The 14,964-nt window shown below is 39.6% G+C and overlaps 1 protein-coding gene across 7 annotated transcripts in view; it reads right to left on the reverse strand.

Moving 5' to 3' along the window:
• Positions 1-88: 88 nt before the first annotated feature.
• The window catches only part of sptb (spectrin, beta, erythrocytic), a 72,653-nt gene continuing 57,777 nt past the window's right edge, over positions 89-14,964 (reverse strand). For 6 of the 7 annotated variants that reach the window (XM_041813557.1, XM_041813556.1, XM_041813559.1 and 3 more), the window contains 10 exons: positions 14,114-14,358; positions 11,574-11,712; positions 11,126-11,210; positions 8,497-8,693; positions 8,191-8,273; positions 6,996-7,059; positions 6,437-6,693; positions 5,462-5,635; positions 3,959-4,001; positions 89-3,518 (listed from right to left, as the gene is read on the reverse strand). In XM_041813557.1, coding sequence (XP_041669491.1) covers positions 3,312-3,518; positions 3,959-4,001; positions 5,462-5,635; positions 6,437-6,693; positions 6,996-7,059; positions 8,191-8,273; positions 8,497-8,693; positions 11,126-11,210; positions 11,574-11,712; positions 14,114-14,358 — 1,494 coding nt within the window. In that variant the 3' untranslated portion in view covers positions 89-3,311. Of the gene's footprint in view, positions 3,519-3,958; positions 4,002-5,461; positions 5,636-5,795; positions 5,855-6,436; positions 6,694-6,995; positions 7,060-8,190; positions 8,274-8,496; positions 8,694-11,125; positions 11,211-11,573; positions 11,713-14,113; positions 14,359-14,964 lie in introns of those variants that run through there. The other variant, XM_041813561.1, reaches the window with a different exon arrangement.

A 14,964-nucleotide genomic window follows, 5' to 3' on the forward strand; every position in this document is an offset into this window, starting at 1 on the left:
CCAAAGGATGGCATGTGTGTCCATGTTTTATACATTACTAGATAGTAGAAAAGGACATTTCCTTTGCCAATAAATTGACACAATGTCATCAGATTAAAGAGTTTATTTTAAAGTTTATTCTCCCAAAATGTATTTGATATTTCTTGTCAACATTTTTTGTATATTTTACATAGCTAGAGAGTACAAAATGCAGATTAAAAACCACTGAACAGAAACGGCAGGTAGGAAGGAGTGGAGGAAATGACAAAGTGGATGAAAGTGATGGAGTAAGAAGTGTTCAAGAATTACTGCAGATAGTGACCGAGGAAAACAAGACTGAATACATGTGAGGCAAGTTTTTAAAACATTTGGAGGTGCATTTACAACAGAAAAAAATTGAAGAGTATTAGAAGTGGCACAGACGTGATAATTCTCTAGAAAAAAATCTCTATTTCTTGATAGTTCGTCTTGTGAATTTAAATAAAGAGATCATCATGCTACCATTTCTCCTCTTGAGCTGAACAATCTCATTTATCTTTCTACACCTGACTTCTTTCAGTTCATTGAGGTCACTTGAGTTGGACGGAGCCCACAGTTCAAGGCAAGACGGCAGTGGGAGATTCTATGTGTGTGTGAGCAACTTTCCATGTGACGATGTATAAATGCAGTTCCTTTTTATGTACACACTTCCCTGTATATGTATACTGCTTTATCTTCTTTCATTCTTTTATGGCTTTTGTTGTTTAAACTCCTATGTGTACCCGATTCTCGCTTCTTCTTTTCTCCATTTACATTCATAGTAAAGACGCGTTCCCTCAGCTCCAAACTGCTACTCTGTGATCCTGGTCTTACACAAAGATCATGCCTGGTCCTGCTGTGGAGTCTGGAAAAGTAGTCAAGATTTATCTGACCCACCGTTTGTCTTAAACTTTGGCTTTGGAAATAAACATCCAGGGTTTCTAATTCTGCTGTAAAATAACATTTCTGGTTAGAAGAAATAGTTTGAGCTGAGACGGATGTTTCATAAAATTATAAACCCCTTAAATCAGGCAAGTCAAGCCTTCTTTGTTAATGCTCCTGTGAATTTTCACTGCTTTTGAAACAGACTGAGATTAAAGCTGTTTCTTCATGAAAATCCTGCAAAGCAGATAGACTGGCCAGACTCCATGTCCCAGATAGCAGCTGACCCTGAGCTGGACCCAGCCTCAACTCACCGGTTTCACCTAGTAATCACAACAGCTCAAAGCTGGCACAATCCAGACCAGATCTGGCTAAATGCTGGCACAATTCATCCCAAATCCAGGTCAAAGTTGGCGCATTTCGGCCCGGATCAAAGCCTGCACAGGCTTGACCAGATCAGGGTCAAATGTCTCCTCTATCAGAGATATAGCAAAGCCAGCTGGCGTAGATCTGGCTCAAAGCTGGCCCAACTGGTCCCAAATCCAGCTCAAAGCCGGCTCAATTTGTTCCAGATCTGACTGAAATCTGGCAGATTTGGGACAAAAATTAAATTGGTTTTATCTCCATTTATCTGGACCTAATCTGATCCAAAACTGTTATGGAGCTGTTATATGACTCAACACCAGATTATGCCCAAAAGGCACTCGGGCGGATCAAATGGACCAACAATTGGACTACAACTACCGTGTCTGGACCAGTCACATTTTGCTATCTGGGCTCTGTCATCAGACAAATCCACTTTGCAAAGCTCTATTCTAGTTTGTGCTGACTGTCCTTTCACCAATGACCTTCAGTGGCTTACCCTCCATATGGAGGGTGTCGATGAATGTTTGCTGGACATTTGTCAAGTCAGTAGTCCTCCCCATGACTGTGGTTGTGTGGACTGAGCCAGAGTGAAATTAAGAATAATTAAGACTTTTCCATAATGTTCAAACATTTTGAGATAGTGGATTTTTTTTATTTTAGTTCGCTATAATCATCAAATTTCTGAAGTAAACAAAATCTAACTTTTGCATGATAAAATATATATTTTAGAAGCACCTAATTTTCTTCATCACACTGCTTATCCAGTGTAATGGAGCCAGTCGATCCCAGCTGCCACTGGGTGGGACTTCAGTCTATCACAGGGCTGTCAATCATGCTCATACTCACACCTACGGGCAACTTAGTGTCACCATCAGTTTAATGACCGTGTTTTTGGACTGTGGGAGGAAACCTTGGGAGAACCCACGCATGCACATGGAAGAACCTGCACATTTCACAGACTAGATTCCTTACCAGTGCACCACAGCGCAGCTGTCCATCACTTAAATCTTGCTAATTTACTCTTTAAGCATTGATTTGCTCTTTGTTCTTCCAACAGTTAAGTCATTATTTTTATGAAACATCCCTTTAATTTTTCATGTTTATAGTCATAAAGCCAAAGTTGATGTCAAACACAGCAGATCAAGTTGGTCTTGATTGAAATTTTGAGAAAATCACAATAGCACCATATCAAAGAAAGGTAAAACATACTTCATGCATCTGTAGATATATAAACTGTATATGTCTATATGTTAATGAATAGTTATGAAATCTAGGTTTTGATATATAAGTGTTGAATAAATTTCAAGTTGACAAAAACAACTCCTGTCACAGTTCAGTTTAAAATAAAGTCTGGGAAGATTTTTATTCCAAACTGACCGTTGGTGGCGTCTCACGACGGCTTGTTTGTCGTCAGGTAGCGGTTAAAAATCTCAACAGTCAAACCCTTCACAGTGCATAGAGCATTTAGTTTGCATGCCTGCAATTACACTTGGTGTGTGTTTGTGTTTGTGTGTGCACCGTACAGCACTGCGCGTTTAGGTTTTTACGATGCATTTACAAAGCTTTTTAAAGCCTGTTAAACTCACTCTTGCTCTACGAGTAGCGTTTAGTGCTCCAAATTCAAACAGCACAGTATTACAGTTCACAACCATTGGATAAGGCAAATTAATAAAAGTACTCCTCAGTACTCTGGAGTCGACCTTCGTTCATTACAGGCCGTCGTATAGTATAAAGCTACAACAAAGCATGCCATACTGACGAAATAAACCTGCAGCAAAATGAATAAAAGAAAAGTTGTACAAACATTCTTTGGTTGAGTGTGAAAAGAGCATTCCTGTGCTTTAATTCAATACTTTGAATTTGGCGTTTGTTAAAAAGAACACAAAGAAAAACGTGGACCTCTGCAATCAAACAGGCTTAAATACAGGCAAAGAGTGACAGCTTTAGCCTAAACTACCATACTTATGTCAATTCTCGCAAAATAATATAAAAACTCTAGTGATAAAAAGCTCACTTTGACTGATTGTACACTACTTTCTCTTTCCTGACTGCCAAGGCTTCTCCTTTTACTTCTTCTTGGCGAAACGACTGAACTTCTTCTCCTTGTCTTTCTTGGCAGAGCTGGGCTCAGGGGGGGCGGCTGGGGAGGAAGAGGAGGAGGGAGCGGGCAGGCTGTGGGCTTTGGCCCCCGAGGGCCCCGATGCCTCCTCCTCATCTGCTGCCAGGGGTTGAATGGCCTTCTCCATGGCCTGGGTCCAACGCTGAAGCTCCTCCTGAAATTAATCACACAACACGGCAGCTTATGATGGGGGTCTACCTCCATAGGGAGCGGTGTGGGTTTTGCCTTTGGTTTTATTTTGGTAAATAAACAGGAAGAGGCTCACAACAAAGCTTAAAATAGATGGAAATAACCTTTTCTCAATATTTTGTAGACTTAAAGACCGCCTCAGGGTGAAACTTTGGAGAGTGAAACATAAAGAAATCATCCTAAAGTAGAAGCTACATCTTGAGATGAAGGCAAATGTCAAACCGCTTACAACAGATTAATATGCATGTATGTTCTATATATTCATGCATAAACAGACTCTGTGAACACAGTTTATCAAAGGGTCAAAGATTATAGTAATACTTGCCAAGTCCAGAACATAAAGTCTCATCATTCCTGGAGAGCTGAAAAAAAGTTTATTTTTATCTCTGCAGCTCAAGCACTCACCTCGTCTTTACACTGGAACAAATATTCACTGCCGTCTTTGAGGCTGGAGGACAGAAAAGAAAAGAAATAGATGTTAAAATGTAGAGAAACAGAAAAAAACAAGGAGCTGTTTAATACAGTTGACATCCTGACTGTTAAAAACTAGTTACCCGAAAGCAGATGCTCTAGTTATTCGAGCAACTGAGCTCTAACTTTTTGTACCTCCATTTGAATAAATCAGTTTTTTCACTTTCAGCATATTTTAGCATCCATTAGCAAAGTGAGAGCATAAAAAGCAGCTGCAGCTTGAGACAGCAGCTGGCCGGCTTAGAGAGGAGAAAAGTTAGCAAAAATTCACCCAAAGTTTTAAACAATTCCACCTACAAGCACCTCTGAGTCTCACTAATTTGACAACCAAACATGCTGCTCTGCAGTGTTATAAACAGAGTAGTGGGGTTTTACAGTGCCTATAAAAGTATTCACCCCCTGGCGATACTAATTTTATAGATCAGTCATGGTCTTTGTAATTTAGCTTTTTGACCAAAAAAAAAAAGACAAAAAAATCTTTAATGACAAAGTGAAATTACAAAGTAATGTCAGTTAAACAATGTCAAATGATTGTAGTATAAAGATGCCTGTTTTCTGGTCCAGTCAGTAGTTAATCAGTATTCCTGGCTACCATTACACCATGAAGACAAAGGAACACTGCAAGCAACTCAGGGGTTATTGAAAAGTCAACAATTACAACAACTGTTGCCTGGGCTCTTTGCCAATCAAAACTTTATGAGAGATTGGCAAAGAAGAAGCCACTGTTGAAGAAAACTCATGAAATCTTGACTAGACTTCACCAGAAGGCATGTGGGAGACTCCACGGTCAAGCGGAAGAAAGTACTTTGTTCTGATGAGACCAAAATGGTGCTTTTTGGCTATCAGACAAGAAGCTATGTTTGGCAAACATCAAACACTGCACATCCCACTGTGAAGCATGGTGGTGGCAGAATCATGCTGTGGGGATGCTTCTTGGCAGCTGGCCCAGGAAGGCTAATAAAGGTAGAGGGTAAAATGAATAGGGGAAAATCCTAGCGGGCAGTCTTATTCAGTCTGTAAGAGAATTATGGTTTGGGAGAAGATTTTTTTTCCAGCGAGACAACAACCCACGCATACAGAAAAAGACACAGAAATGATTTAAAGACAACAAGGGTAATGTTCTGGAGTGGTGAAATGTGGCCACGAATGTTCTGAAGGGTGAAATATCCAAGGGGGGTGATACTTTTTACAGACACTGTCCCTATTAATAGCACATCTTTCTGGTCTAGTGTATTGAGATATTTTGACTAGGAGGTAATCAACATTTTCTGTGTGAAGGCAATAATAAAATGTTTAAATAAATTTCAAAAACAAAAGAAAGAATGGAGCAAAATCTCCTTCTACAGAGCTACACTTCATCTTCTCATCTGATTTTAACAAAACAAAGTGAGTAATATAGAGATATTTCTGTAAGTAGAAGTGTAACAGGGTTCTCACTGTAGTTTAGCGACGTGCTTCTTCTTCTTATAGTTGGTCAAAACCTCCCAGCTTGCATTGCTCAGGGACAGCGGGTCCTCGCCGTGATACGTCACCCCGTGTCCAAAGTTCTTGGCGTCCTTATAGGCTGAGAGGGCACCAGGCCTCAGCACGCAGTACAGGTTGTTCCACGACCTGAGAGGGACAGGATTGATCATTTCAGGGGGCTAATTTCTGGCAGTGATACAAAATCAATTTAATTTAATCCCAATTAGGAGAGCCACAGTGACATTAACACCTCATTAGACTCCATTCACTCAGTTAGAAGAGACAGAGTAGAGTCAGTGTCACTCACTGTTCTGAAACAACTGTGCATCATTTTCAGTCTTTTAGGAACAGGCTCAATAAAAGTATCTGTGAGGGTGAAATAAAACTTTGAGTTGCTTCTGTATGACCACATTGACTAACAGGAGCTATTTAATCATTCTATATTTAAAAAGTATGGTGTCATACAATCATGCAGTGCTTAATGCTCCTTTTAGACACTTTTTACATGTACTCCATATTAAAGTACATGTATTTGAATAGAATAATTACAGTAATGGTCAGGCAACCAAATAATTTTGTTCATATAGCATATGTGTGACCTCTAGCCCTTTGAGTGAGAACAAAAATATACAGGCTTTTATTGCTTTTTTTCTCTTTTAGCATTTAGGTATGATTGTTTTATATAAAAGATTGTTACAGTTGAGTTGGCTGTTCCATCTGTCACTAAACAATGAAGTTGTGTGTGATGTTTTTGTTAAGGTACACATTGATTTTAGAAGTCTGAGAGCATTATATAAGGTGGCTGAAAAATTTATGAAGAAAATCAATGGCAATAACAGCGCCTGTGTGATGGATTAAAGAAATTCAGCGGGTTTTGAAATGTGCTGATAGATTTTCCTAATTTACAGAAATGAATGGAAGCAGATAGATGTCTGGAACAGCTTCTACCTGTTTGAAGCTTTCTTCCCTGATCCCGCCACGTCATGTTTGCGTCCCAGCATGCCCTCCTGCAGCACAGTCTGGGCTTTGACAGGCTCCGTGGGCATGGTGGCCGCCCTCTCTTGCTCTTTGGGTGTCACCGCAGACACGGAGGGATCCAGCTCCAAAGAACCGCTCTCTCTTATCTCTGACACTCCGGGGACCGTGGATTCGCCGGCTGTCCCCTCCTGCACACCCGAAGTGGGCTCGACTGGCGCGGAACCAGACTGCAGACAGAAACAGAAGGAGAAGAGTCTTTTAGAAATTCAACCTGCACATTTGGAGGAGATAAAAGAGCAGAGGACGCCCCTGATTTATGCATCTGCAGGAGCTCAAAGAGGGTTCTCAGCACAGTCAAATGTAGTTTGCTTTAAACAGTAGAAAAGTCAAGGAGCTTATTTAAATGCAAAAGTTAGTGAGAACATAGAGAAGAGAGTAGGCTGGTTTTCTTTCATAAAAATTTCAGTATGCTTAAAGGCAGGCACCACATGAAAAAAACAGAGAACAGGAGTTAAGTGCAGTGACTAACCAGAGTCTGCTCCTCTATGGTGTAAAGTTGTGAGGATTCTTCTACAAAGCCTGTGTCTTCTCTCCTGCAGGAAAGAGGGTAGCATAGGGTCTGCATGAGACACTTTGGAGAGCAGCAGGTGAAGAAGAATAGTGGTGTATGTGTGTAAAAAGAGAGAGACTGTGTTCCTGGATGAAAGTGTAAAAGATAAGACTCACAGTATTCTGTATATTTGTTGTTCTCGACAAGACAAAACTTTGCGGGTTATCTTGATTCTTTCTGAGTTCCTCAGACTGTCTGTGGCTCCAAGCCCAAAAAAGTTGGTTGTTTATACTGTATTTATGAAATCCTCTTGAATGTTTGTTTTAAAAAAAAAAAATAAGGCTAAAAAAATCCACTCAACAGCTGGACAATCTATTTTGTGGCCATGAGGCAGATTTATGGCACTTGGTGCTTTTTATTTCAGCAGACAGAGCATATGGGACTGAAAAGTAAACAACAATGTTTTTTGTTTTTAAAGTGAAGGAACATGTAACTCAGTGCAGGAGTGAAGGTCAATGCTAAAGACACCTCAAGAACAAGGTTTCTGATGTGTTTTTCAGTGCTTGGATTCAGATTTAATTAGTGATACTGAGGAAAAAGTTAGATTGAAAGTTATTTGTTTGAATTAATAGGTCTGTTTGCTGCCACATCACACACTTGGCTGCATGTGGAGTCATTTGCAAAAAGGTAGATTAGAAACTGTTCTTCTTGAGAAAGTTGAGAGGATTTAACATTCACATTTTGGTTAAAATAAATGTGAAATAAAAGTGAGGTTAGTTGTGTTTTTTCCTGAAGGAATAGAATATGACGCCTCTGCTGGTTTCTTTTCAGAAAGTGGAGGAAGTTTTTCCCTGAAGCAGTGAAACTCACATCTTTAAATGTTTTGTAGAAAGCAATGAACCTCCTGTTCTGGAAGGATGAGCCAAACAAGCTTTGGACACAAAAAAAAACTCAGTTCTGACTGAAAAAATGCCTTGTTTGTTTGCTTTTTTTAACCTGCTTTTTTGTCTTGCAGCCACAATCATATTCACAATTTTCAAAGTTTTTTGCTTTTTACATATAGTTGTTTATTTACGATTTTGATGATATTTAAGATAAATGAAAAAAAGGCTTTTTGATGACTGTCTCATAGTGCAGTGGATGACTATCTGCTCATGTGTGGGTGTGTATTCACCTGCTGTCCCTTTCTGAGCGTTGCTCCTCTTTAATGAACTGCTCCATCTCCTGCTGCTGTTTCCTCAGCTCCAGCAGCTCCAGCTGTAACACAGAAGTGAACTACAATCAGAACCTCATCCTTCCTTTCACTTTGCATCAGTTTAGGATCAAATCATGGTATTATTTTCAAATTATGTTAGTAATGTTTTCTGTAAGTTTGCATGCTAGAATTATCTGTAACAGGACAATGAGATGACATTTTTATTTGGGCTTTATTGAAGCTCCTGTTTGGATTTTTGGATTGTGGATTAGATCTTTTCCTTACTGTAGTGAGGCGCTCCAGAGCACAGAAGCGCTCCTCCCATGTGGCGGTGGATTTCTCAAAGGCCTCGTGTCTCTTGAGAAGTTTCTCGACCTCGTCTACGGTGTAGCCGAGGTCTTTACTGGTCACGTAGGGCTCCTGAGCGATGAGCCAGGCCTCGGCCACTGAGGCATCCCGAGCAAACTGACACACCTCCAGCACTGCAGGGCATAAACACAGGTTATTTCACCCTCTATTCATTTATAATTATAGTTATTGGACTGTGTAGTAGCTTTGAGGAGAAAGGACTTTTTTCTTTTTATTTTCTTTGAAGATATTTCCAACGGTTAAACATTTTTAAAGATGGCATCCTAGAATGGTAAGGACCTTTATCAAAGGATGCATTTTTTTGATGAATTACAGACATGCCAGTAACACAGTCTTCTTTTAAAGTGAATGCTTCTCTTGAAAATATCTGAACACCATTAGGTAACCTCTTTGGAAACTAAAACTTGTTTCGAATGGGAGAGCATTATTACAAGTTGAGCATAGTCTGTTAAGGAAGGTTCTTTTTTAACAGAGGACATTTTCTTCTGCTCATATCTTAAATAGTGAGAACTTTTTGTGAGGCATGACATTTTAATAAGGGGGACATGCAGTGCCTATAAAAATGTCTTTTTGAAAAAAAAAAAAAACTAATTTCAAAGTGAAAACAGACTGAAAACAGATTTCTTCAGAGTAATATCAATTAAAAACCCATGAGGTAAAATAAGTGACTGCATAAATATGCAGCCTCTTGAAAGTGACTGATCTAATCCAACAGAGGTAGAGCTAAATGGTGCTAGTAGCCTCAATATTAGTGAAATGGGGATCACCCGAGTGCAGTGAATGTGTTTCAAGCGATTGTAGTATCAAGACACCTTTGTCTGGAAGGTCCAGTCACTGGTTAATCAGTATTCCAAGCTACCATGACTCCATGAAGCCAAAGAAACACTCCAAGCAACTCAGAGAAAAGGTAATTGAAAAGTATATGTCAGGGGATGGATACAAAATTTTAATCCAAGGCACTGAACATCCCCCAGAGTTCAGTTAAATCCATCATCAACAACTGGAGGAATATGGCACATGTGTAAATCTGCCTGGATCAGGCCGTCCCCACAAACTGAGTGTCCATGCAAGAAGGAGACTAGTGAGAGAGGCCACCAAGACACCTATGACTACTCTGTAGGAGTTACAAGCTTCAGCAGCTGAGATGGGGAAGACTCTGCATACAACTGTTGGCTGGGGTCTTTACCAGTCAAAGCTTTATTGGAGAGTGGTAAAGAGAAAGCCACTTTGAAGAAAACTCATAAATCTCTACTAGACTTTGCCAGAAGGCATGTGGGAGACTCCATGGTCAAGTGGAAGAGAGTTCTTTGGTCTGATGAGACCAAAAAGACACTATTTTTGGCAGACACTATATACTGCACAAACACACCATCCCCACTATGAAGCATGGTGGTAGCAGCATCATACTGTGGGGATGCTTCTCAGCAGCCAGCCTTGGAACCTGGGAAAGGTAGAGGATAGAATGAATGCAGCAAAATATAGGAAATCCTAGAGGACAATCTTATTCAGTCTGCAAGAGAACTACGACTTGGGAGAAGATTTATTTTTCAGCAGGACAATGACCCGAAGCATACAGGGGAAGCTACACAGAAATGGTTTAGAGACAACAAGGTGAATGTTCTGGAGTCGCAGAGTCAAAGTCTAGACCTCAATACAATAGAGAATTTGTGGCTGCACTTGAAATGGGCTCTACATGCCAGATCCCCGTGCAACCTGACAGACCTTGAGCAGTTTTGCAAAGAAGAATGGAGTTAAATTGAAGTGTCCAGACATGCAAGCCTGTTTGAGACATACCAACACACTCACTGCTGTGGTTATTGGGAGGGTTATCAATGCTTTCCTCCATTCTTGACTGTACCACAGAGGAGGAGAGACTGAGCACACATAAGACAAGATTGCACTGATAACAAAGCTCCTCTTGATTGGCCCAACAAACCAGGTAACAGTGTAAAATGAATGAAATGTATTAGTTTGTGACTCTTTTGTAGAAAGAGCTATGAGGACAGCCACTCTCTTCTCTGTTTGCTCAGTGTTCTCCTGTTTTGTTTGCAGAGAGCGTTTGAGTGATAATTTGTGTTTGTGAATTTGTAGTCGGCCTGAATAAAATTAATTTCATTCAAGCAATCTCCAACCTGGTTGTCCATCCTTTTTCATTCACACTGCCCGCCATCCCAAACTAAAACCCTGTGCTTACAAAAGAGAGTGGCACATTGAAAGCATTTTAATTGATATGTTGTTTCTAAGCTTTGTTGGAGAATCACCTCGTGCTGGAAACACTTTTTTATTTCACATAAACATGACCATAGAACAGCTTTTATTTCTCCCCCAGACTATATTTAAAACAGCAGCGAAATATTCATTTTTGATTCTGAGGGTTTGATGAGTAAGAGCTTTGTTGCTCTTTCATGTGCAGAGGTTTGCTCCTATATGAGCTCTCACATCAGTTAGTTATTTGTCGTTTGGCAGCTTAAGTAAAGGCTTGTGGGAGGAATAATTTATTTACAAGTTCTGTTTTTATGTCGAAGGTATGCATTGTTTTACTCACAGAGTCTGAGCCAGTCCCATCTGTCATCCCACTTAAACATCATCTCCTTCCTTTTCTCCATCAGCTGCGCCAGCTTCTCCTTGATCTGAAATAAGCGTTAATGCAGTCGCAGTTACATATCAGCGTTATTAAACAACTCAGCACCAAGACCGGCTATTATCCTCCAAGAATTAGTATTGTAAAGTAATTAAGCACACGTTATATTCAGGCCGGGGTCAATTGCTCATTTAAATTCTTTTGGCTTTTCCGTTTCTAATTAGAGTTTCCTTTAAAGTCTCCCTGATGAACATAAGATGAGTGAATTTTTTTCTTTCCTGGAGATCCAATTGGTTCCATTGTGCCTGACAGGAACAATCACTCCCAGAAAAGTAATTAAATCTAATGAAAGCAGCAATTTGAGGCCCGGGCTGAGGATGAAAAGGAGCTGTCTGCGCTGCTGAAGTCTTACCTCAGCAGAGTCTCGGTGCTTTCGTGTCAGCAGGGTCTTGCCGAGGTCTATGCAGTCAGTGAATTTGGCTCCCCTGGCCTCAATCTCTGCACGGATCCCCTGGTGGTATTTCTGCAGGAGCTCCACAGACGAGACATCCCTGATGAAGATGAGGGAGGGATGTTCAGTGGTCACAGGTAATGCATGTATCTACCTCTGTTGGTAGGGACTGGAACTACAGCAGGAAGTATAACAAGGCTCTTTACCCCAGACTTTATCCCATGGCCACTGTACTGCATACATTTATATAAACCGGAAAAATAGACCAATCAGAAAACATTAAAAATCAACATTTTGATTTTGTTAGATTTTCTATTTAAAAAAAGAAAGATTTTGGGGAGAATTAAAGCTTAAATTTTCCAGATTAAAACAAAAAACTTGAAATTTCTAAATAAATCTATTATAATCTTTATGTATTTTCTAATTTAAGGATCCACTGTGCAAGATGACAGGGCCATATATTTGTTAACAAAACAAAGGCTTGTCATTCTGAAAAACATCTCACTTTTATACAATTATTTGAGCTTTTTCTTACATGAAAGACATTTTTGATCATTGAAATCAATATGAATGAAAAGCAAACATTAAACACCTTATAGGCATGGTTTGTGGTTTGTTATTTCATCTGTTTGAATCAGATTTAGCCAAAGGAAAAGAGGGGAAATGACTATTACAGATTAAAAACAGCAAAAAAAGAAAGTTGTGATGGGGCACTGGTAGCCTTGTGTTCATGTCCAAGGTTCAGATTCTGCCTGTGGCTCCTATCTGTTCTCTGTTTCCCATGGTTCTGATTCTATCCACTGACCTTCCAAGTAAAGGCATAAAAGCCCCAAATTAAATCTTAAAAAAAAAAAATCCAAATATGATATTATTCGTGTTATTAAGCCATTAACACAAACAGGCCTGCCCACAGATTTCACTGGGCCCCTGACAAACCCAGAGAATGGGCCCTCTCCAGTTAGGACGTATTGATAGTATTCATGTATGTGTGTTGGATCAGTAGCATTGGTCTAGGGCCACTTTTCATCAATTTTTCACACCTTTTCTGCCTGTTTTTGCCCTTTACAACCCATTTTTGGTCCTTAGAGTACATTTTGGCATGATCAACCAATTTTTCCACTTTTTAAATCCAATTTCACTTAATTTTCTGCCTTTTTCTGCCACTTTCCACATAATGTTGCCTCTTATAACCATTTTTGTTTAAAACTTTAAAACCCTCTTTTTGCCACTTAACCCATTTTTGCCATTGTGAATACATTTTGGCACTATAAACTCATTTTGGCCACTTTTTAGTCCAATTTCAACACCTTTTCTGTTCATTTTACCACTTTAAATCCATTTAAATCACTATTAACCCATTTTCACCACTTTTTCTACCCATTTTTTGCCACTTTTATCCCATTTCAGCCACCTTCCACTTATTGTTGCCTCTGTTCAACAGTTTTTCCATTCTGTTTCTCCCTGTTGTTACCACTTTAAACTCCTTTCTGCCACTTTCTGCATTTTTTTTCTTCTGTTAATCCACTTTGGCTTTTTTAATCCAATTTCCCCACCTCCTCTGCTAATTGCTAATTGCCACTTTACTACCTTTTATATCACTAGTAACCCCTTTTACACCACTTTTCTGCCCATTTTTTGCCTCTGTTAGCCAACTTTTTCTACTCTCAAGCTCTTTTCACAACTTCTTATGGCTGTTTTTGCCAATCTAATTGCATTTCATTATTTCATGTCCATTTTTGCTACTTGTTTCCCATTTTTACCACATTTTATGACTGTTGTTGCCACTTTAAACATCTTTTGTTGCAACTTTCTGCCCTTTTAGTTGCCTCTGCTAACCCATTTTTGCCATTGTGAATACATTTTGGAACTGTAAACTTATTTTTGCCACTTTTTAATCCAATTTCAACACCTTTTCTGTTCATTTTTACCACTTTAAATCAATTTATGTCATTAGTAACCCATTTTCACCCTTTTTGGCACTTTTTGCCACTTTCCACTAATTGTTGCCTCTGTTAACCAAATTTTAACCACATGCCTCTACTTTTTCCCACCATTACCACTTCAGATTCATTTTTGCCACTTGTAACCCCTTTTCACCACTTTTTCTGCCTGTCATTGACACTTTAAACCCTTTCTGGTGAATTGTTTTTTCCTCTGTTTTTTTTGTACATATTCTTATTCTCTTTTAAGAAAAGGGGTTTACGTTTTGTAGAAGGCTATATTATCTGGCATAAATACATAAAAAGTATCTGTTGCTTTGATAAGAGTGGATATTATTCAGGTAAGAAAAATAAAATGTGTTTATCACAGCTTAACTTTACAATGGAAAGATGTGCTAATGAGTCTGATTCTCACTTGCAGCTCCTTTCCAGCATGCCATTTAGATACCCCAGTAGAAAAAGATATTAAGCCTTTCAAAGTTTGGAAGTTTAAATAATTCAGAATAAAGTGTATATTTTCTGCTTTGGTGAAATCATGACATCCTTGTCTGGTGTCCTCACCTGGGTTTCTCCTGAGTCTCTATCTGCTGGATGATGCTCTCCATCCAGGCCATCAGGTCTCTCACCATCGTAAAGAAACGGAACTTCTCGGCTGTGTCCACCAGTTGCGCCCTGCGGCCGTCACAGGCGTCCAGCAGGCCCTTCCAGGCCTCCGTCACCTCTCGCTCTGTGGCATGAATTCTCTCTGCTTGTCCTCCTGCGTACTGAGCATGAAGTCGAGCAGCTGTCTCCTGGAACTGTTGAACCTGAAGACAAGGAGGCAAACATCGATTTAAGTGGGTTTTTTGTGGTTTTGCCCCCTTTATCTAAGTTGAGATTCTAGGGTCACCATAAACTAGATCATTACATTAGATGTGATGAGTTTGAAAGCAGGATGAGGATCATTAACCAGTGAATGTACTGATGCTTTAACACTAATAGCTGCTTATGTACTGTTTAATGAAATTGCATGCTTGTTATTGTTATTTTTCTATGTGTAAAAGTTTTAAAGCTACTGCTTCGGAAAGGACTCCAAAGCAAAAAGAGGTTTCGAAATATTCCTCATAAAATAAATGGAGTGATGCCTGCAAGCTAGTTCAGGCAGTCAAACTCCAGCTCTACGATTCACACCAGACAAACACCTGACTTGACCTTCGTAATTCGTTAGTCTATTTAAGATTTCCAGTATCTTCCTCTGATCTGTAATCGTCTGCTCTGCCCTGAATCAGAAACTGCATGTGCTTTTAACCCTCCTCCACCCCAGCATCCACCTAAATGCTCAGACAGGGTGTTTAAGATGTTATCTCATCACTCCTCAATTATGCATCTGAAATAAATATGTGAGGAGTGATGGAGCCGGAGCTTGATGCCAA

The sequence above is a fragment of the Cheilinus undulatus genome, linkage group 18 (assembly GCF_018320785.1).
Source record: "Cheilinus undulatus linkage group 18, ASM1832078v1, whole genome shotgun sequence".
Taxonomy (NCBI): domain Eukaryota; kingdom Metazoa; phylum Chordata; class Actinopteri; order Labriformes; family Labridae; genus Cheilinus; species Cheilinus undulatus.